We start from the raw sequence: 20,071 nt of genomic DNA on the forward strand, positions 1-20,071 counted from the left end.
CCCCCATAATTCCTGTTGTGATGCTGTTATCGTAGGGTCCCAACCGTGGCTGTCAGCGCAGTCTGCGAGTGACAAGTGACAGTGTGGGTGCAGGCTGTATGCAGGGTGCATTACCGGCTGTATGCAGGGATGGGATACCCCGTTCCTCCCAGTCGGGGATACCCACGGCGGTTCCGAGGGAACCGCCCGTGCTCTCTTTCTGGGAGTGGTGCTCCATCCTTCTCCCTTTGAGTTACCCGCTCCCCCAGGGTCACAGGACTCTCCCTGATACTTTGGGGGTTGTTGCTGAATTAGTCCCACTTGTGTTAAAGCACAGCTCTGCGCAGCCCCACGGTCAGCACCCAAGGGTCCACTGGAAAGGGGAGAAGGAGAGAGCTTTACAGGGACTGGGGATCTTCCTCTGCAGAGCTAAAATCCTCCCTCGGATGCAAATGTCCCGTCCCAGTGACCCAGGGAGCTGTGCTGCTCCAGTGAACCGTGCTGGGAAAACGGGGGGACGCTCCCGTCCTCATCCATTTTTTCTCGGCGGGTGAAAAGTTTTCTCTCTGTGTCATGGGAAAAGATGCGAATATGCAAACATTGCTTGGCATTGTCCCCGCTCAGGGTGAAAAGTTAAAGCATAAAGGCGACGAGGGGAAGCTGAAAGGGGGTCTCCTCTTCAAAGGGGTCTGGCTGGGCAAGGGGAGCCGGCTGCATCTAGCCTGGGAGCCGTTCTTCTAGGGCCAGCATTTCCAGAGGGTTTCCAAGACGTCGGGATGGGAATAAGGCTATGTGCGTGGAGGGTCAAGTCGCCGGTTTCCCCCTGGGCTTGGCCGCACTACAGTGAGGAAATCGCCCCCAAGGTGGAGGGCTTCGGGCAGAGGCGACTGATTCCCCTCTCACTCAGGCCCCAGCCGTCGGAAGGATGCTGGGGCCTCGCTCCAGCGGAGGGCACGAGGGCAGCTGGTGTTTTAGGCAAAGGCACTCCCAGCCCTCACCCCTTCCGGGCAGCGGGGCCCAGGCTGGGACAGAGAAGGTGTGCAGCTCCTGGCCTCGAAGCTCTGCAGGCACACGAGGGGGGGGGAGGAGGCAGCGCTCTAGGAGCGGTGGGATTTCTCCTCTTACCTCTTCATTGCCCGCGACCGAGCTGGAGCAGGAGCGGGCGGGAAGCGCGACAGAAAAAGCAGTAGGTCGTAGCGGTGAGGTTTGTTGCTTAAAACAACCACGACAAAATGGCTTTGTGGATTTTTAATCAAAACTCCCTCCTCCTCCTCTCCTTCCCCCTCCCAGCCCCAAGCACGGAGAAGAGGTGGTTAAAGTGCTGCCTACAGATCGGCCTAGAAGCACAGTTCCCATATTCCCACCCTCGCCCTTAGATCTCCCTCTCTGTCTTTTGCAAGTCTCTTGATTTCATCCTTTGAACCTGTGATTGGAGGTTAAAGTGCACCAGGTTGCAATGGAAGGAGGAAGCTCTTAAACAATAAAGGCTTGAATATTTAGCTGTGATCAGGTCGCTGCCCTCTCCTTATCTTTTTAAATGCAAATCGTCTTTTAGGGGTAGTAGCTATATACCCAGCGCCTCTCCACGTCACCTGCCTTTGGTGTGTCTGGGCCATTACTAATAGAGCCTTGTAAACAATCGTTAATCATGTAAGTGCTGCCGGCCATTGGATTCGGACCGGGAGCCGGGAGCAGGGAGCGCGGAGCGCAGCGCGGGGCCGCGGCCCCTCCGCCTGCCCCCTCCCCGCCCCGGGCAGCCCGGCCCCAGGCAGCAGGCGCACCGCGGCGAGAGCCCCGAGCAGCATGCGGAGAGCCGTCGCCGGGGCCCCGCCAGCATGTACGTGAGCTACCTCTTGGACAAGGACGGGCCCATGTACCCCGGCCCGGTGCGACACTCGGGGGGGCTCAACCTGGCGGCGCAGAACTTCGTGGGCGCCCCGCAGTACGCAGACTACGGCGGCTACCATGTGAACCTCGACAGCGCACAGTCGCCCGGGCCGACTTGGCCCGCGCCCTACGCCGCCCCGCTCCGCGACGACTGGGGCGCCTACAGCCAAGGGGCACCGCCGGCCGCCGGCCCCGTCCACGGCCTGAACGGCGGCTCCCCCGCTGCCGCCATGGCCTACAGCCCCGCCGACTACCACCACCACCCGCACGCCCACCACCACGCCGGCCCCGCGCCCCACTGCTCCGCCGGGGTCATGCAGCCCCTCAATGCCGCAGCCGCTTCTGCCCCCGAGACGCTCTCCCCCGGCGGGCAACGCCGCGGTCTCTGCGAGTGGATGAGGAAACCGGCGCAACCCCCGCTCAGCAGCCAGGGTAAGCACGGGACGAAAGTGGAGGGCGGGCGGGGGGCTGCCCCATCGACCGCTCCCCCGGGGCGCCAAGTGCCGGCCGAGGAGGAGGGGACAGCACCCCGAAACAGCTCGAGGGCCGGTCCTCGGAAGAACGGGGGCTGCCGGGCTGGGCCGACAGCGGTCCGCGCTCCGCGGTACAGCCCAGCTGAGAGCGGGTACGGCTCTCTGCCGGGAGCAGGGCCGGTACCTGAGGGTGCGCTCAAGCAGAGCTGGGCGGAACGTCCTGGGATCGCCAGGAAACGCTCGCTCTTCCTCCCGCTGCCCTGCTCATCCGCTTATAGCCACTTAGAAGATTTTTATAACCAATTACAGTCACATAAATCATCCGCATTTGTTTCTGAGTCACTGGGCGCCTACCCTTCATTAAAGGCTTCGTGCATTCAGGCCTCCCGAGGGGTGGTTGCGGCTGCCCAGCGACCTCTGCGGCTGTGTCCCCGGACGGTCCGGGTCGGGTCGGAGGGGCTGGAGGTGCGAGGGCGTTCCCTCTCCCCCCCCCCGCCTTCTGTACCTGCTGGCGGGGTGCCAGCCGCGGCCTCGGCCTCGGCTGGCAGGACGGGTCAAGCCGTGGCCGGCGCCGCTCTCCCTTGTGATGTTAATACCCCGCAGACCCTCTCTTTTATTTCCCCCTTGCATCTGCCAGGGTAGATATGTGTGTGTCCGCTCTTTGAGATATTCTTTCCACGGCTGTTTTCGTCTGTTTTCTTGTATTTTTCCTTTTCTCTTTCCTCGTGTGCTAGTTTTTGTTTGTGTGGGTTTTTGTTGTATTTTTTGTTTGGTTGGTTGGTTTGATTTTGTGTGTTGTTTTTTTAATATATAAAAATATTTTTAAATAGGGAAAATGCTGCCAAGTATCGAGGTAATTAACGACTGCTTGTCGCTTTCCCCTCTGTGCCTTGCGCGACGGACGGCAGGGCCGGCGGGGGTATCGATGCGGTATGGGGTGGGGGTCCCGGCCACGCCCGCGGCCGCCGCGTCTCGGGGGAAGTCCCAGCGCCCAAGATGGGGATAGCGGTGGAGCTCTCCCAAGCCCGTCGCACTTCCCACAGCAGCCCGTGGTGTTCCCACATTTTGGGCTTGTGCTATGATGGCCGGTCCCTTGTCTCCATTCAAATTCTGCCTTTGGAGCCAGTGTTTATGTTAATGTGCAGGGCTGGGGGGATGAAAGCGCCTGCCGCCATTTGTTCAGTAGTGGTAATTCAAACAGAATGTGGCTGTCATTAAGGCTTTGAGAGGGGTTTTTCTTTGATAAGATCTCCTTGTCCTGCATTGTTTGGGATTGTGTTCCCTATTCACTGACTCTGGGGATTTTTCTCTGATCAGGCTTGTATCTTTACAGGGTGCTTTTGTTGTGGTTTGCAGAAAGTTTACCTGAACAAAGTCAGCCTGCTAGCAATAAAGCACCTTGGGGGCAGAGACTCCCCACCTCGGCTCCCTGGGGAACTGGAGGGCCGGGAACACAACCAGTTGAACAAGAAACCCTAGGGAGAAAGGAGGTCAGGGGCTGTGGCGACGCACGCTCGTCGGCCGCTCACTGGCATTCGCCTTCGCATTTCGTTGTGTTTGGGTTTTGGGAGGATTTTTTATATCTAAAGTTGCACGTCGCGCTTCCAGGTCCTCCTAGAAATCGCCTCAGTCGCTGCCCCGTCGCTGGGGGAGAAGCGGGGGGAGACGGAGTTCGGCCAGACTCGGAGTCCACCCCGACAGCCACTTCCCGTTCTCCGCGCTTAAATAGGTGTTTCTCGTTTAGAAACGAAGCCGACGAGCCCTAAAAGAGGCTTTTATTTCTTTTTCTTTTCCCTTCTCTTTGTAAAAAATTGTTCTCGGTAGGAAAGGCAGAACAAAACCGAAAGACAACAAGCAAGTGCACAATCAAGGCTATCCAAGAGCAACGCACGGACGTGCGGAGGGGTTTGGGACAGGCAGCGAGGCCGAGAGTCCGAGTTTGCCCTTGAATCTGGCATGCTGGGGGTTTTGCCCCATGTCCCCATGGATCTGTGGAACTGCTTCTCCCCCCTGCGTTTGTTGTGCTCAGCAAAGGCCCGGACAGGGCGAGGAGAGCAGGAAGCCGAAGAGGCCGGATCCTGCTCCCTCTGCATCCGCCGACAGCGGAGCCTTTTCCTTTCCCAACCCCGGCTTTATTCTCCGCAGTTAAAACCAGGACGAAAGACAAGTACCGCGTCGTATACACCGACCACCAGCGGCTGGAGCTGGAGAAGGAGTTCCACTACAGCCGCTACATCACCATCAGGAGGAAAGCGGAGCTGGCCTCCAACCTGGGGCTGTCGGAGAGGCAGGTCTGTCCCACCACTCACCTTCCCCAGTCCCGCCACGTGTGGCCGGGATACACAGGGCAGGGATGCGTGGGGAAGGAATGCGCAGGGCCGGGATGCGGGGGATTGGAATTGCGTGGAGGCGGGAAGAGCGGGACAAGGATTGCACAGGGCCGGGGTGTGCGGGGCGGGTTTTCCGCGGAGTAAATATTGCGCGTGGCAGGGATGCGCTCCCGATGCGGCTTCTCCCGGAGAGGGGCGGCCGCGGGGAACAGCCCCCCTCACTCCTCTTTTCCTCCCCCGGCAGGTGAAAATCTGGTTCCAGAACAGGCGGGCAAAGGAGAGGAAGATCAACAAGAAGAAGCTGCAGCAGGCGCAGCCCGGCGGTGCGGAGCCGCTCAGCCCCAGCGCCCCGCTGCAGGCTCCCGCGGGGGGGGCGGCCGCTGCTGGGCTGGGCCCCGCCGCCCCCCAGTGACCGCCGTCGAGGCTCCGCGGCACAGGGACAGCTGGTGGGCGCGGCGGGGCCGGGTCGGGCCTGCCCGGGGCCGGGGAGCACGGTGCGAGAAACATCCCCCCGCTCCCCATGCACTACATCGCCCCGCGGGGCCGGCCATGTGTACAGGTGTACAGTGTATGTGTCTTGTCGTCCGGGGGAAGCGTGGTCATCGCTTTATAATTAATATTATTATTATTATATTTGGGTGGCTTTTTTACCCTGGAGTTTGTTAGATAAAAGGGGGCACTGCCTGCCAGTCCACCCCCAGTGAATCTCAGGGATCGGTCCGAAAGACCATAGAAATGTTGTTGGGCTAATGATGAATTTTAACAGAAAAAAAATTAAAGCACATTTTTTTATTTTATATTTTATTTTCTTTTTTTCCTTGCAACCATAAATATGTAAAAAGTTTATTCTGGCCTAAGGGCCAGAGCAGACAAGATAAGGCACTGCTTAAACGTTCAGAAGTGAATTGCTTAATGTTAGATACTTGTAAAAGAGCCCATAAATCTGGTGCTGATAGTCATCCATCCAGATTTATTAGCCACACTGCTGAGAAATTGGAAGAAGGAAGTCTCCACTGAAAAAGGTGTCCTGTCATGCTAGAGCGAGAAGCCTTGTTTGCAGTAGTACTGCAAAGTGTTTGGTGCCTTTTTGAAATGTCATATTGGTTATGTGTTTTCCCTCATCTCCTTAGAACTTTCAGCTTGTTTTGACTTTTTTTCCAGCCAGTTTTCCAAAGTTGCCTTGGGTTTACCATGTTTACATAGGCTTCATTGCAGTCTCACTGGAAACCATGGTGGGAACTGGGGCAGAAATGGCAACTCATCTAGTCAGAGATGAAAGCATGGGAAGGCTAGATTACTTAGCCCAATCAGCTATGTGTACAACTCACTTGTAGCTGAAAAAATCCCCCATGAGAAGTGAGGCCATGCAGCCAGGCTGAGCAACAATGCTGCAGCCACTACCTGGGCCTGAGTGTAGGACCAGTTTGTTTGAGCACGGGCCTCGTCAGTGATGAGAGGTCTGTCCAGCCCCAAACATATCACATGAGTTTCAGACTTCTCCAGCATTTGGCCTGTGTTGTGTCCTTTTTTTAAATGGAGTTTATTTAAAATATTCAATTTACCTTTTTATTTCACTTTGGGGGGTGTTTGCGTGCATTTAATTTTTCTTCTTCCTGACATTTCTCACCTTTTGCTTAAAGCCAAAGTCAAAGTCCAACAGAATAACAGAATCTGCTTGCAGGACTGCAGAGGGAGGATTGATTGGCCAGGGCCTGGCCTCATGGACAAGGTAGCTCTCTCTGCCCAGAAGAGCTTTGGGGAAATGGTGAGCACCAAAATTTCTGATGCTTTACTTTGGCTGCATGTAGCTCCATGGCTTGCTGGGCCAAGGGCTGAGTTGTGTCTGGAGGCTGACAGCAGTTGTGCAAACCTGATGAAGGACTCCTGTGCCTGGGGAAAGACCACGGTGGACAGGAGCACTTCCTGTGTAGATTTGCTTTTATGCCTCATGCATGGTCTCTGAAGTGGGTCTGGCCAAGAGACCTGGGTGCAGCACCCAGGCAGTTACACTTGTTGCACATGGGTTTCAGACACACTGTGTCCTGCTGAGTCCAACGTCCATGGTTTGCTCTGGACCGGAGAGAGACAGGACCCATATTCATCTTTCTTTAGCTCTTGAATCTTTCCTTACATCTTGGTACTTGGATCTTTATGGAGAAGCTGCTTTCCTGGGGACACCTAAAGCTGAGCAGCACCCAAACTGAAGAGCTTGGCTCTGCAGCACTACCCTTAAACTGCAGGAGAGCTCTTGCACCAGGAGTGGCTGAGGTAACAGGACTTTGCAGTCCTTATTCTTTCCTCTGTGTTCTCCCCAAGGGGGCACAAGGGCTCTCATGGGGCTGGGGCCGTGCAACAGCCAGGGCACAGGCAACTCTGGGTGGTACCAATCCCTTCGACAATGCCCTCTGGTGCCCGGGTCCACCTTAGCAGCATTGATCCCCGGCCCGGCTGCTGCCTAAGTTGCTACGCGTTGCTGCGATACGCCTGTCAATAAACCCTGTTTGGATTGTGGAGCAGAGCGCAAGGTTTGTTTGTTTAGTGGTTAGAGGTTCAAAAGTCGGCATTGTCCCACTGCAAAGGAGCACAAGTTTTTTCTCCCTAAGGAAAAGGTAGCTGCAGCGAGAGGGAGGGAGAGATATCAGTGGGCCCTTTTATTTGCTTCCAGGAATAATTAATGGCAGTGCGAAAAAAGATGACCACGGAACTGTGGAAGGCCATCCATAAGTAAATTAATCACAAAGGATCTGGGGATATGAGAGGTGCTGCTTAGCATGGCTTTGGTGGCATTTCTCCGTGCCCATGGAAAAGCCCAGGGCTCCCCATTGCAATGGTGGCAAGCAGATGCCTCCCAGTACAGCCTGGACATGACAACCTTTGGGATAGTTCCTGCAACCCTTCAGAACAGTGTTCCTGGTTGTCTGTAATGCTGAAGTTTTAGGATTTCCATCTCTTGCTTGTAGGACTTCTGAGAAATTGCATTGCCCACTTTGAGGTGAACTGCTTGCTGTTCACAAAGGTTTCAAGTCTCCAAAAGTTCATTAGAGACATATAAACAAGCCTGACACTTTTAAACAACCCCATTACAGATCTTTGTTTCTTTCCTAGGAAATATTTTCTGAGCTCTCCTCAAATTCTTGATGATGGCAATGCAGAAAATTAATTTCTTAGCATGAAAACGAACCAATCAAGAAAATCGTCTTCACATTTCAAACATTTTCTCCCTCCCGTCACCAGGCAAATAAACCAGCAGCCTTCTGACTTCCTTTATATTCCATAAAGGACTCTAAAGCACAAAATGAGTCTCTTATTTATTTGAAGGGGGATATTTACATTCACTTGGATCAGTTCAGTGACTAAACCATGATGTTCAGCCAGAAACACTTTTTTGGGAGGGGTGAGCTGGTTGTAGGGATCCTCTGCCCAAACCAAGTGTTTTCACCTCTCCTAGAACTCTCTAGAATCAGCTAGATTATCTACTATAGGTAGATAAATTATATTAGATATTAGTTATTATAATACTTAGAGAAAACTAGGAACAAGAGAATTATTCCTGTTACCTGTCATCTTGTCAAAGGTTAATTGGACCTTTGCTCCTGCTGAGCTCCTTGCTGGGGCAGGATGGAGACCCCATGTCTGCAATGTGGAGGAGCTGCTTCCTTCTCACCTGCATGTTCTGCTGTGCTGTGACTCAGGTGAACATAGGCAGTTTCTTCTGATTAACTTGTCAGCTTCTACAATGCCCCCAGCTCCGCTCTCAGTTTTTGGTTCTTTCAGAAGTGAAACTTACCTTCCTGGAAAGAGGGGACAGATGCTCATTTGCAAAGGGACAGCAAAAATTTGAGCTATTTTCTAAAACATAGTTTGTTGCCAGGAGACTGGAGACAGAGGCCTGGGAATCCTTTTCTAGCCCTTATTTTCCAAATTGAAGTATCATCTATTTTGGGATGACACCTACTGGATTCCCCTGATGACACTTGTAAAGTATAGGAAGTATGGGAAAACAGAGGATGAAAGCTCCTGGAAGTTTCTCATTTCATTTGCACATGGATGTCTAGATACCCACCTGTGGCACCCAGCAGGCCCCAGTCCAAGTAAGCAATGGCAAGATGGCAGATAACAGGAGTAATTCTCCTCTTGTTCCTAATTTTCTTTAAGTATAATAATACCTAACACAAATTAATATCTAATGTAATCCATCTACAACAGATAATCTATCTAATGTAATATCTAATCTATTGGTCAAGGTAGAGGTTTTGATTCAGTTCCAAGGTCTTATGTGCTTCATATACTCTTAGGCTGGTTTGGGGTAGAAGAAATCTTTAAAGGTCACCTAACCCAATCCCCTCCACTAAGCAGGGACATCTGCAACTTGATCGGGTTGTTCAGAGCCCCATCCAACCTGACCTTGAACGTTTTCAGACATGGGACATCTACCAGCTCTCTGAGCAAACTCTTCCATTGTTTCACCACCCTCACTGTAAAAAAAAACTTTTATATCTAGTCTGAACCTACCCTGCTTTAGTTAAAGTTCTAACTGTTCATTTCCAGCCTGCTGATCTATAGCACTGGAACTGGACTGAAGATGCCACATGTAGCCTCCTGGTTCTGCACCCATCTCTAACAGGCAGGACTGGAAAGAAGGCATTTCTAGTGTTCTTCCAAAAGAAGAGAACAAGCCAAACAGAGCACATGGCCCTTTCCTGTTCTTGGAATTCTGCTTCCCTTGGTCAGCCAGGTATTTTCTGGCAGCTGTTGCAAGCTCAAGTAGGGGTTTTTTTGAGTCAGCTCCTGTTCCCCTGACATGCCTTGTTGCCTTCCATGTAGTTACAGCCCCTTCCTTCAGATAAGTTGCATAGGGCCAAAGACCTTTGTAAGAGAAAATCTGCCTTATCTCTGGCATTCTCTGGAAAGGGATGCTCATTGCTGCAGACCCTCCCTTCCTCTGTGGGCAAGCAAGACAAGCTTTAAGACATAGTAACTGAGATGGCTTGGAGTATAATTTTTCCATGCCATGGACTGACCATGCAAACAGAAAAATCCCTCGGGGCTACGAGATTTCCTTGGTTTCTTGCCATAATGAGCGAAAGCAGAAAGGTCAGTTAGGGCTTCCAACAGGGCTTGCTTGTAACCAAAGCCACCAGAGGTCTTCTGAGCCTCCAAAGGCTCCTAGATCAAGCAGGAGTCAAAAGGCAATAGCATCCAAGGTCTTTCTTCCTTTTCCCACAATTTGAGAATGAGTCAATCCCTCTCAAAGAGATTGTCAGAAGTGATATAAAGAGCTACTTAACCATTAATTATTGTGATTTTTTAAAGATAACAAGCTCTCCACTATACTTGGGGAAATTACAGTTCTAAATTAATCTAGGGAATTTCTTTACTTTTGCAAAGTTTAAGAGAATGAAAGAGAATTTATTTTCTCTCTGAGAGAAACACTTTTTATCAGCTATTAAGATAATTTTATTCTAGTTTAAAATTAAAATGTGTTGTTCCATGAATCATAAATGGTAGTAATAGGAAAAAATAAATTTACTCATTTTTCATACATAGGAAGTGCACTATATGGTTTCTATGTAAATAATGCCCATTTTTTAGATCTTCTTTGATCCTCATCAAGATGCTTACATGCAACTATAGATGTAGAGGTAACCACCATGAGCTGAAAAGGGGTCTCTAAAAACATCTTGCACAATGACACCCAGGAATGTAGTGACTCAGAAGAAAAAGCTACTTTCTCTTATCAGAAGTGTATTTCTTCCTCCAGGACTTCAACCTAGAAATGTGATCTTTTTTTTTTTTTTTCCTCCCAGTAACAACACCCTGCACGCCCAAAGTCAGTGTTCTGGACTTCTCTTTCATTCTTAGTCACTCCCTTGACAAGCTCCCATCATGGCTCCAAAGGTGTTTTCCATTCTTAGAGGCCTGGCCTTGCCTACGGCTCCTTCCAGTAAAACATGCCCTGTGTTATCTCTTTGCCTGTGGGCACAAGCTGCTCAACTGGGGCAGGAAAACACAACCTCAACACTGGTTGAAAAAAGCAGTTGCCTGGGCAGGGGCAGCTGGGGCTGACACAGTGAGTGGGGGCTCAGCACCCTCAGCAAAGTCCATGGTGGTGCAAAGGCTGGGGGGGATTCATCCACCTCCCATGCATATTCCTCCCCAGTCACCTTGCCATGGGCTGCTGAAGGGCCAACTTCCTCCCCTCTTGGCCTAGGAAAGGGATGTCTAACTGGGAGCTGCTATCACATTGGTATCCTGGTGCTGGCCCCTTATGCATGAGACAGCAAAATTCAATTGTAGACTGAGAAATAAAAAGCAAGAAGGAATTTTCGTATCTCAGATATAAGGGGTGAAACCATTTCTACCACAGGAAGTGGAGGAGCTGAGGCTGTGGTGCTAAGTGATCCTGGGAACAGGGGGATGCTCGGCTCCCATTTTCTCGGGGGTACCTGCTGCCTCCCCACCAAGAGGAAGCCCATGCCCTGGCAGTGCAGGCAGCAGTGTCACTCACCCCCCTGGCAGATGTCTGTGTCCCTTGAGGTTCCTGTGGTCACTGGGAAATCCAGACCAGTCTGTGATCTGCTCTGAGGTCCAAAGCAAAGGGAGACACTGCTGAGATGGACCTCAGAGGCTTGCAGAGCCCACAAGAAGAGCCAACAAAGAGTGACAATCCAGCAGGGGCTGGAAGGCAGCAGAAGAGCTGCTTCTTCCCAGGTCCCTCACAGTGTGTCACCATGCCACTCCCTTCCTTGGTCAACCCCTGTTCAGGCCACAAGTCCCTTCCTGCCAGCCCAGGAAAAAGCAAGTTTTCCTGTATGAACTGTTAGGAGCACGTCAGCACAAACTGATGATTCATGCTGGTGGAATCAGCAGCCTTATTTTATCTGGTTTTATACGTCTCAAAAAAACAGTCCTCATGTCAAACCTCACTCATTAGATTTTTACTTTGTCAACATCACATTCTCTGTATGTTGTTTGATGAAAGGCAAGAGACTTTTCTCCCAAATCAGCATGCATTCAGACCCTGGTAGCAGTGCTCTTCAAATTCAAGTCAGTTCTGGTTCAGAGGCTCTCAGACTGGCTCCCAGCTACTCACTGCTCTGGCACTCATCAGCACCAAAACCCAAGAGCTGAGTCCTCTGCTCTCAAATTCAAGCTCAGTACAGTGACATCTCTTCACTGTCTAATGGACATCTTCTGAAGTCACCCAGAACCTGCTGAGAAGGCAGAAATCTTCCTTGCTGCTCTCAAGATATCTACTTGATGAGCCACAGAAGCAGATGTCAGGCTGGATTCCTACATCTTTCCTAATAAATTAAAAAGTGACAGTGTGCTCCTGGGCACTGCATCTCCATCAAGTGGGCTGATAAATGGGTAGCATGGTCCACTGCCAGCTCTTAGCTTGGGTCAAGTATTGCTTGCTCTAGAAACTCCTGGGCACAGTTTGAGAGTTAGTACCAGCAAGGGGCTCTGTGCAAGGCATGATTTCAGTGCAGCCAGCAAGTCCTAGAGGGTAGCATCGAAGACAGCTGCATATAGACTATTTGGTGACAGCTGGCTTCAGTGCTGAGAAGCACTTCATCTGTGGCATGTTCAGATTAAGGGTTTAGTCTCAGATTTATATGTGGCATTGAAATCACATAAGCCAGCTAAAAAGACATTCTATCTTGGACTATTGTAAGAAATCCTGGACACCTGTGTGTGAATGCACATAGTGAGATGCCCTAGGGGATCTGCTCCTGTCCATTTACTTTTTCACCTGGAAGGCAGAAGGGTGGATGCTCCAGCTGTCTAGAACTTACAGCACTGATTTCAGCTATTATGGCCAGGAAGCTGCCCAGAACAGAGCCTGTGCAGCTGGTAGGGCTGAATGGCTGGGATGAGGACAGCTGCCAACTCCAACCTGCTGGCATACTGACCAAAAGCAAATCCCTTCCAAAAGGGAATTGCTACTTGTTTCTTCACAGCCCAAATTGTTCTAATTGCAGCATGCCTGTGCTGCAGAGCTGGAACAGGCTTGGGACATGCTGGGCTGTGTCACTTCCAATCTGCAGAAGAGAGAAAGGAGAGAGAAAGAGAGAGAGAGGAAAAGGAAAGATAGGAAGGAGAGAAATGGTATGAAGGAGAGGAAGGAAGGAGAGGAGACAGGAGAGGGAGGAGAGAAAAGAAGGAGGCAAAGGAGAGAAAGAGGAGGAAGGTAGTCAAGAAGGGATGGGATGATGGTGGGGGGAAAAGGGAGAAGGAAGGAAGGAAGGAAGGAGAAGGAAGGAAGAAGGAAGGAAGAAGGACGGAAGGAAGACGCACGGAAGGAAGAAGGACGGAAGGAAGACGCACGGAAGGAAGAAGGACGGAAGGAAGAGCGACGGAAGGAAGAAGGAAGGAAGGAAGGAAGGAAGAAGGAAGGAAGGAAGAGCGACGGAAGGAAGAAGGACGGAAGGAAGGAAGGAAGGAAGGAAGGAAGGAAGGAAGGAAGGAAGGAAGGAAGGAAGGAAGGAAGGAAGGAAGGAAGGAAGGAAGGAAGGAAGGAAGGAAGGAAGGAAGGAAGGAAGGAAGGAAAGGAAACTGTGGCTGCGCTGTGGCATCACGGCCGGCAGGTGGCAGCGGGGCAGCGGGGCTGGGCCGGGCCGGGTCGAGGGGTGCGAGCTGTGGAGCCTCAGCTCCAGCCCCAGCCCCTCGGGCAGCCCCCGGCCCCGCAGCCCTTTCTCCGCATTGCGCTCCACCCCTCCGGGTCTACGAGGGACTTCAACGGAGTTTTCCGTAAGGGGATTTCATCCGGCTAAGGTTGCATTCTGCCGGGCCGAAGGTAGTCCGTGGAATTACCGTTTTGAGCATCGCTCTTGAAAAGCTGCATGGCGGAGATTTGAGCTGGCAGAGAAACGCGCTGCCTCCTGGCGGTGTCACTGCCCGGTGTCACCTCCCGAGAGGGGCTGCCTCGGCTGACGCACCCTCCCTTCTTTCCCGGGGGTTGAGCACCGGAGATCAGCCTGAAGAGTCTTGGAACCGCTCAGCATCCCTTGCTCACCAACAGCACAACTGCTCTGAGCAGCACAGTGCAGCTCGACTTATTCTCCTCCCTGTGCAGTTTTTTCCTTTCTTTAAATGCTTGTTGCTGCTGCCATACAAGACATCAGCCACTGCTGTCATGTAAAACACAGCCCCATGGAGCAGAACCTTAAAACGTCTATGGCACCATCTGGAGAGCCCTGGTGGCTCTAAAGAAAGCTATTTTATGTCCTACATAAAACATGCTTAAATGGCTGAAAACCCCCTTCTCTTCATTTTTCTATCCTCAGAGATCTCCACACACTATACCCCTGATATCTTCCTTCACAGCTATTTTCCAAGAGTTGGTCCAAAGCCCAATTCAAATCAGGTCTGTTGGCTGCAGTTATCTTTGGACCATGGCCTAGATCTCCTTTGCTGGCTCTTGGCTGTATGCCTCTTCCATGTCCTCACTTGGAACATTCTCCGTCTGCCTGAAGGCCCCCTTTCATCACATTTTCCTTAGTCCCATTTCATTCAGGATGCTTCTCTACTCAGAGTGGGTGTTGGCTTCAGAGGATGTATTGGGATGCAGCATGGACGGACCAAGAGACGGCAGAAGAGGAAGAAATTACTGGTAAAAGGGGGTATCTCCTGGAGTGTCAGTGGGGAAATAAAGATGGCCAACAGCCAGAATGACTTGGGCCTCAAGAGGAAACAAGAGAGGCAAGGAAGGTTCTTCAGCAGGATCAGTCAGGAGGCTGACAGTGAGGAAACATCAAATTGGTCCATGCCCTAAGTAAATGAATGTTTTTCCCGGTTTCAAATGGGACAGTACTGGTGAGGGGAGATGAAAGTGATGGCAAGGGGACTCCTAAAAAGTAGAGCTGGAGCATTTTCAAGGGTTCACCTCATCCAGCCTTCTTTTCCTTGGTTACACTGACTGGTCATGGCATTGCTAACAGTGCTGCACCTCACCTGCTCCTCAACCTGTCCAGTGGGGAGAATTTTACAGCCTCTTCAAGCATTTTCTTCTGGCATTTCTCACTGTTCCTCACTTTTACCACTGTTAGAAAGGGTTCTGAGATATCTGCTCCATTTCCATTTCCTCTTGTTGTATAAGAGCTCTCTCCTTTCTTCTTTGCAGACATGTCCTTGTTACTAAGACTTAACTGTACTTTCTCTCTTTCTGCTTTTATGGTCAAATTTAAATACAAATAACTCAGACAAATGTAATTTTTTAAAAATTATTTTTTCACAGTGCTGTGCAATATGATAGACTCTGTGGTTCTTAAAGCTGAATATGAAAAGAAATTTCAGAAGTGCAGCATCACTGTTGGCATGATGGCATATGATGGAAAAAAGACTTGCAAGGTTTGAGATTGTCTGAGCAGCCTTTATTTCTTATGAACATGGGTTTGAGACATACTTCTGAGTGCTTTAGTTTCAACTTTTGCAATTTTTCCCTCCCTGAGGATCCCCATGCAGAGGCTTCACCACTGGAGGAAACTCAAAGCTGCACAGTGAACACCTCCCTTCCCAGGTTATATTTTCCACAAGTAATATGGGGGCACCTGAGGCTTTCATCCATCTCTTACTCACTCTTAAGGGTTCAGCCCTGAGCAGAAGTCTGGGCTACCAGAAGCATGACTACCACCCAGCAGAAGAGTAGAGAGGGGTTAGAGGAACAGAAGTGCCTTCTAAGCACTTCACAACCTGTCAAGTAGAATCACCTCCCACAGGTTTTACTCCCTCTTCCCACTCTTCTGGCTACTGGCCTGCACCCACTGCTCCATGGGCTGCTCTCTTCCACCTCCCTGCCTGCCTCTTCCTAACTTCCAGGTCCTGCAGGATCACCAGACTCCTGCTTTGTGTCAAAACTACTGCAGATACAAGTGCAAAGTGAGTTTTTTTCTGAAAAAGGAAGAGGTGACACTTCTTGCAGGACACTGATATTTTGTTGGATGGGTGAGCTGAGCTATCTCATCCAGCTGCTCCTATTTCCTACAGAAAGAGCAGGCAGAGAGGGATCATTAGCATTTAGGATTAATGTGACATGTCACTGCACCCTCAGATTGGGATGTGACTTTTTTCTGTCTCCTTCATATCCATTGGTGCTCCCCAGCTCTGCCCTTGAAAGTCAATTGTGCCTCTTCCCTTCCTCTCCATCACTGTCCTGGCTCCCAGCTCCTGCCCTGTGCCATGGAGGGAAGTGCTGTCTCTCAAGTTAGTCTCTCCCTGGCTGGCTTTTGGCTTGTGCTCCATCCTCCTCTCTCTCCCACTCCAACCTCTATACCCAGGCACGGAGTCAGGATGGCATTCCACAAGTGTTCAGAAGAAATCCTGCATCTCCCTAGGTCTGACTTGCCAAGCTTGATTCTGGCATGTCCTGCAGAAACCAACTTGTCTCTTCCTTGGTCCTGACACTAACCTCTAAAAGCTCTCCCCTTCCTGACTCTCCCTCTCCCCCTTCTCCCCAGTGTTTGCAAGTTCACAAACTACTGAAGAATGAAACCCTGATGCATCAAGTGTCCACTCAAGATGAAGCAAGAACACTAAGGTTTTCCAACAAGTTATGGCTGCTCCCAGCCCTCTGTCACCTAATTGCTGGGACTCCACAGGGAGGGCAAGATTCTTCAGATCTCCCAGGAGCTGCACTGGTGTGTGTCTTACCTCACTTCTCAGGGCCAAGCTGAGAGGATGGAATAAAAGCAGGGATAGGAGCAAATGGAAGTTTGCCAGAGTAGGACATAAATCTGCCAATCCAAATGGATTTTTATATCCTACATCTCTGCAGTTTTGCTGACAGTCACCAGTCTGCATCTGAACCAATTGAGATGATTTTTCCCAGGAACTATGAGGCAGCTCTATGAGATGTTTTGCCAAAAATAGCTTTATTCAGAGGCCTGGGCAATCTGGACTGTGTGTACCTGATCTGTACTGAGCAGAAACAGCTGGATCAAACCCCACATCTGACAGTGAATAAACACTAGTGCAGAGAAACAGAAATCTCTGCTGGAATCCCAACAGTTGTCATAAATGTCTGGCTCAGGAGGAATGTGGAGGCTGCTGAGCAAACTCCATCAAATCACAAGCAGGAATTAAGCTTCCGCAGGAAAGGTGCAAGCTGCAATTAACAGCTAAGTAAAGCACACAAAGCACCTCATTTCTATATCATGGACTTGTTCCCTACAAGCAGAACAGCATTCCCAGGTAATGAGCTCATTGGCCTCATAATCCTATAGCTGTTGAGGTCTTGGCACTGCATCAGTTACCTTTTTCTTCACCTTTCTCCATTAATACCTCCCCTTGGCTGCTTCCATAACAAACCAAACAGCTTCAGTCTCTACGTGCCTCACTTGTGAACCCTTCTGCTTCCAGTGCCAGCTCATGCTTCTGTCTGTCCACACATGGTGTTGCTTTCCATCAGCTTCTCAGAGTACCATTTCTCTACTTGCCTCGTGTCCGCTCACTCCAGCTGCTGATTTTTGAGCTCTAGCAAAACTGCTCTGATGTCTCTATGTCTCTAGTAAGGCTCTAATAAACTTTTTTATGCCAAAAGTTGCTTAGAAAATTCAGTCTCTTCTCAAAATCTTGTTATTTGCCTTCTTGGGTAGCTGTTACAAAGAGAAGGGTAATTCATTGTCTTGTCTTCAGGAAAAGAAGTCATAGATTGTAATTGCAACAGATAAGCCTGGTTGGTTATTGAAAAAATACACTCATGGTAGCAATAATAAGCTATTACAAAGGAAGTTTGGGAAAACTGCAGTTTTGTAGATTTGAGTGAAGTAAACAGAAGAATAAATCTGGAGTGATCCTGCTTTAGGAAGAAGGATGGAGTAAAATCTTCAGTGGTTTCCATTTCAGTTCCCTTTCTCCTCCTGCTGTGGATGCTCCTAAGGAATACTCTTCATTTCCACATAAGCATCATGCAGCACTACAAGTTGTGGTCCTTTTCAATGCCTTTGCCTGTACTTAATGGCTCTTTCTGTTGGAAGTGCAACTGCCTCATAAGACTGTCTATGGCATGAATATAACCAAGCCACCAACAATGTGGCAGCAGAGGGTAAACCTGTGAGCAGGTATCCAATCACTGCTCCAGGAACCAGCTGTGACTTTAACAATTAGTTTTACCATATTCATTCCAGCATAAAGCATTTTATGCCTTCCGAGTAGAGAAGATTCTCCATCAGTCCCCTCTTCGACAGTTTTCATTCTTGGGATAAAAATTCAGTTTACAGAATGAACTGGAAAAAACCCAAAACCCAACAACAACAACAACAAAAAAACCAACAAACCAAACAGGACTTGCTATTCTGCCAGCTTATCTTGAGCAGTGTCACCTCACACAGTCTCACCCTTAGCCAAATACTGACTCACCAACAAGAGGTTAGCAACGAAAAAGGAGAGAAGGCAAACCAGATGGCAGATCAGCTCTCAGTTCTTGAAGTTCTGCAGAGAGTGAGAGATGTATATTTTGAATCAGAGCAATGGCAGCAGTTGTGCTGAAGTTTAACTAAAAGCCAGGATGAAAGGGGGCCGCTCCATTACCACTTGGTGCAGCAAGATACAGCCCCCTCTTCAGGAGAAGTTTCATTCAAAACATGGCTCCGGAGCCCTGGGATGCCACACCCAGCTGGGGCTGCCATCAGGAAACTGTTTACTTTTCTCTGGAGAAGGTTTTGGGCCCAGGGAAGTGGTGTTCAAACACAGGTCTCCGCTGATTCTGGGATTTGGTGTCTCTCCCCTAGATCCTCCTTGGTTCTGAAAAAACTTGGTCTCCTGACAATGACCGGGGGTGGCCTCCATTCTCCCTTTCCTGATTCTGGCTTCTTCTCATGCCAGTGAAGTCACTGATCCCTGCCTGACTCTGCTCAGTGCATTGAAATCGGCAGGGAACGTCAAAAACAGTTGCAGATAAATATGCAATGGCACACACTGCCTCTTCTCTGAAATAATACCAGCATGCTAACAGTCACTCATGGAGGCAGTGGTATTCCACTATGCATTATGTCTAACCCTGCAAATGGAGACCAAACCATCATACTAGCTTCTTTCCATGCCTGCTAAGTATTTTACTTTTGAATCTTAAGCACAGTGTTCCAAGGCTTCTCCGAGCAGATGCTTTTCTCCCCTTGGGTCTTGGCCAAGGGACAGGGAGGACTTGAAGCTGCCACTGGCACCAGTTCATCATACCCAAACCATCTCTGTCATGAAATGAAGCCTAGCAACTCCCTCTTTGTCAATGCTTTCAAAATGAGATGCTCCAGGCCTGCTTGAGATACTTCTGCTCGTGGCCTGTTGGTTCAGCTCACCCTCATCTCTCAAGTTTCTTCCTTCCCAATGTATTTTGGGGTCATCCATGAAGAATATATCTGTTTCCCAAGACACTTGCCTCTTGTGCCCAGTGGATCCTGATGGATGGAATCAGGCATCAGGGGTCCTGTGAACATGTGGTTCCAGCTAAAGGCACCTTCATCAGAGGCAGCACAGCTACAGTCTCCTCTCCTTCCAGTGGTGCTGCTGATGGAAGCAAATGATTCTTGAAACAAGCCCTGATACAAGACAGCAAGTGCATGAGGCTGAGTAGTAAAGGAACCAAGTGTTTGAGTTTCCTACTCCCTGAACAAAGCTGACCAGGTCTGATTCATCACTGAGGCACACTGGGGAGTATGAGGCACTCAGCCCGTTTCCTTTGTGTTTTATTTGCCCTTGCAAATGTTGTGATCTCAAAAGCACTGAAGAACAGAGGAGCTGCATACCAGGTCAACAAATGGGACAAAGAATATAGGGAAAGACAGAGACTAGGAGAAGCCTTGCTCCCTCTATTTTCCCCTTTGCTTCATTGTGCTCACAGCTAAAGCATTGCTGGGGCACATCAGTGCTGGCAAACAGTAAGGTTTTGTAGAGGGTGTTGGAAGCCAGTGGGATGGGAGGGGTGAGGATAAATGATAAATGAAAGTAAGCAGTGGATAAATGAACGCAGGTGGTGTTCACTACTAACTTGGACACTTCAGTGTTTCCACATTTCATTCTCCTTCCGAGAGAAGGCATATACATATGTTAAATATGTAATATGTTACATATGTTAAAACAGGCATATACAATGCCTGTATAGACTTGTATAGACTGCTATAGACTTTGTATAGATTGCTATACAAATATCCTTGAAGATATGGCCATTCTTATCTCCATTTGAGGTAGGTAACTGCCTTTCTGAGTTTATTGGATGCCATGTGTGTGTGTGTATGAGTTGCCTACACTTACATGAATATCTCTCATTAGAACTCCATAAGCTGTCAGAAGTGATGGGAGCACACTGATGTTTCTTTCCACCTCCAAAATAAGCCTTGAAACAAAACACTTAACTCCCAGCCATCTCTGCCCTGTGTTGTGGCCAGGCTGCAAGATGCCTTGCCAACA

The 20,071-nt window shown here is 49.8% G+C and overlaps 1 protein-coding gene across 1 annotated transcript; it reads left to right on the forward strand.

Moving 5' to 3' along the window:
• Nucleotides 1-1,814: 1,814 nt before the first annotated feature.
• Nucleotides 1,815-5,081, forward strand: CDX2 (caudal type homeobox 2). Its single transcript, XM_030465795.1, has 3 exons — nucleotides 1,815-2,298; nucleotides 4,485-4,630; nucleotides 4,914-5,081. Exons 1-3 carry the CDS (start codon nucleotides 1,815-1,817, stop codon nucleotides 5,079-5,081), a joined length of 798 nt encoding a protein of 265 aa, XP_030321655.1.
• The last annotated feature ends 14,990 nt before the right edge of the window (nucleotides 5,082-20,071 follow it).

Source organism: Calypte anna, chromosome 1 (genome assembly GCF_003957555.1).
Source record: "Calypte anna isolate BGI_N300 chromosome 1, bCalAnn1_v1.p, whole genome shotgun sequence".
In the NCBI taxonomy this organism is placed as follows: domain Eukaryota; kingdom Metazoa; phylum Chordata; class Aves; order Apodiformes; family Trochilidae; genus Calypte; species Calypte anna.

Bases quoted from the DNA above. Each gene is read 5' to 3' on its own strand.
- CDX2 (XM_030465795.1), top strand. From the start codon at position 1,815: ATGTACGTGAGCTACCTCTTGGACAAGGACGGGCCCATGTACCCCGGC. The intron at 2,299-4,484 runs GTAAGCACGGGA...TATTCTCCGCAG, and splicing joins ACCCCCGCTCAGCAGCCAGG to TTAAAACCAGGACGAAAGAC. The intron at 4,631-4,913 runs GTCTGTCCCACC...CTCCCCCGGCAG, and splicing joins TGGGGCTGTCGGAGAGGCAG to GTGAAAATCTGGTTCCAGAA.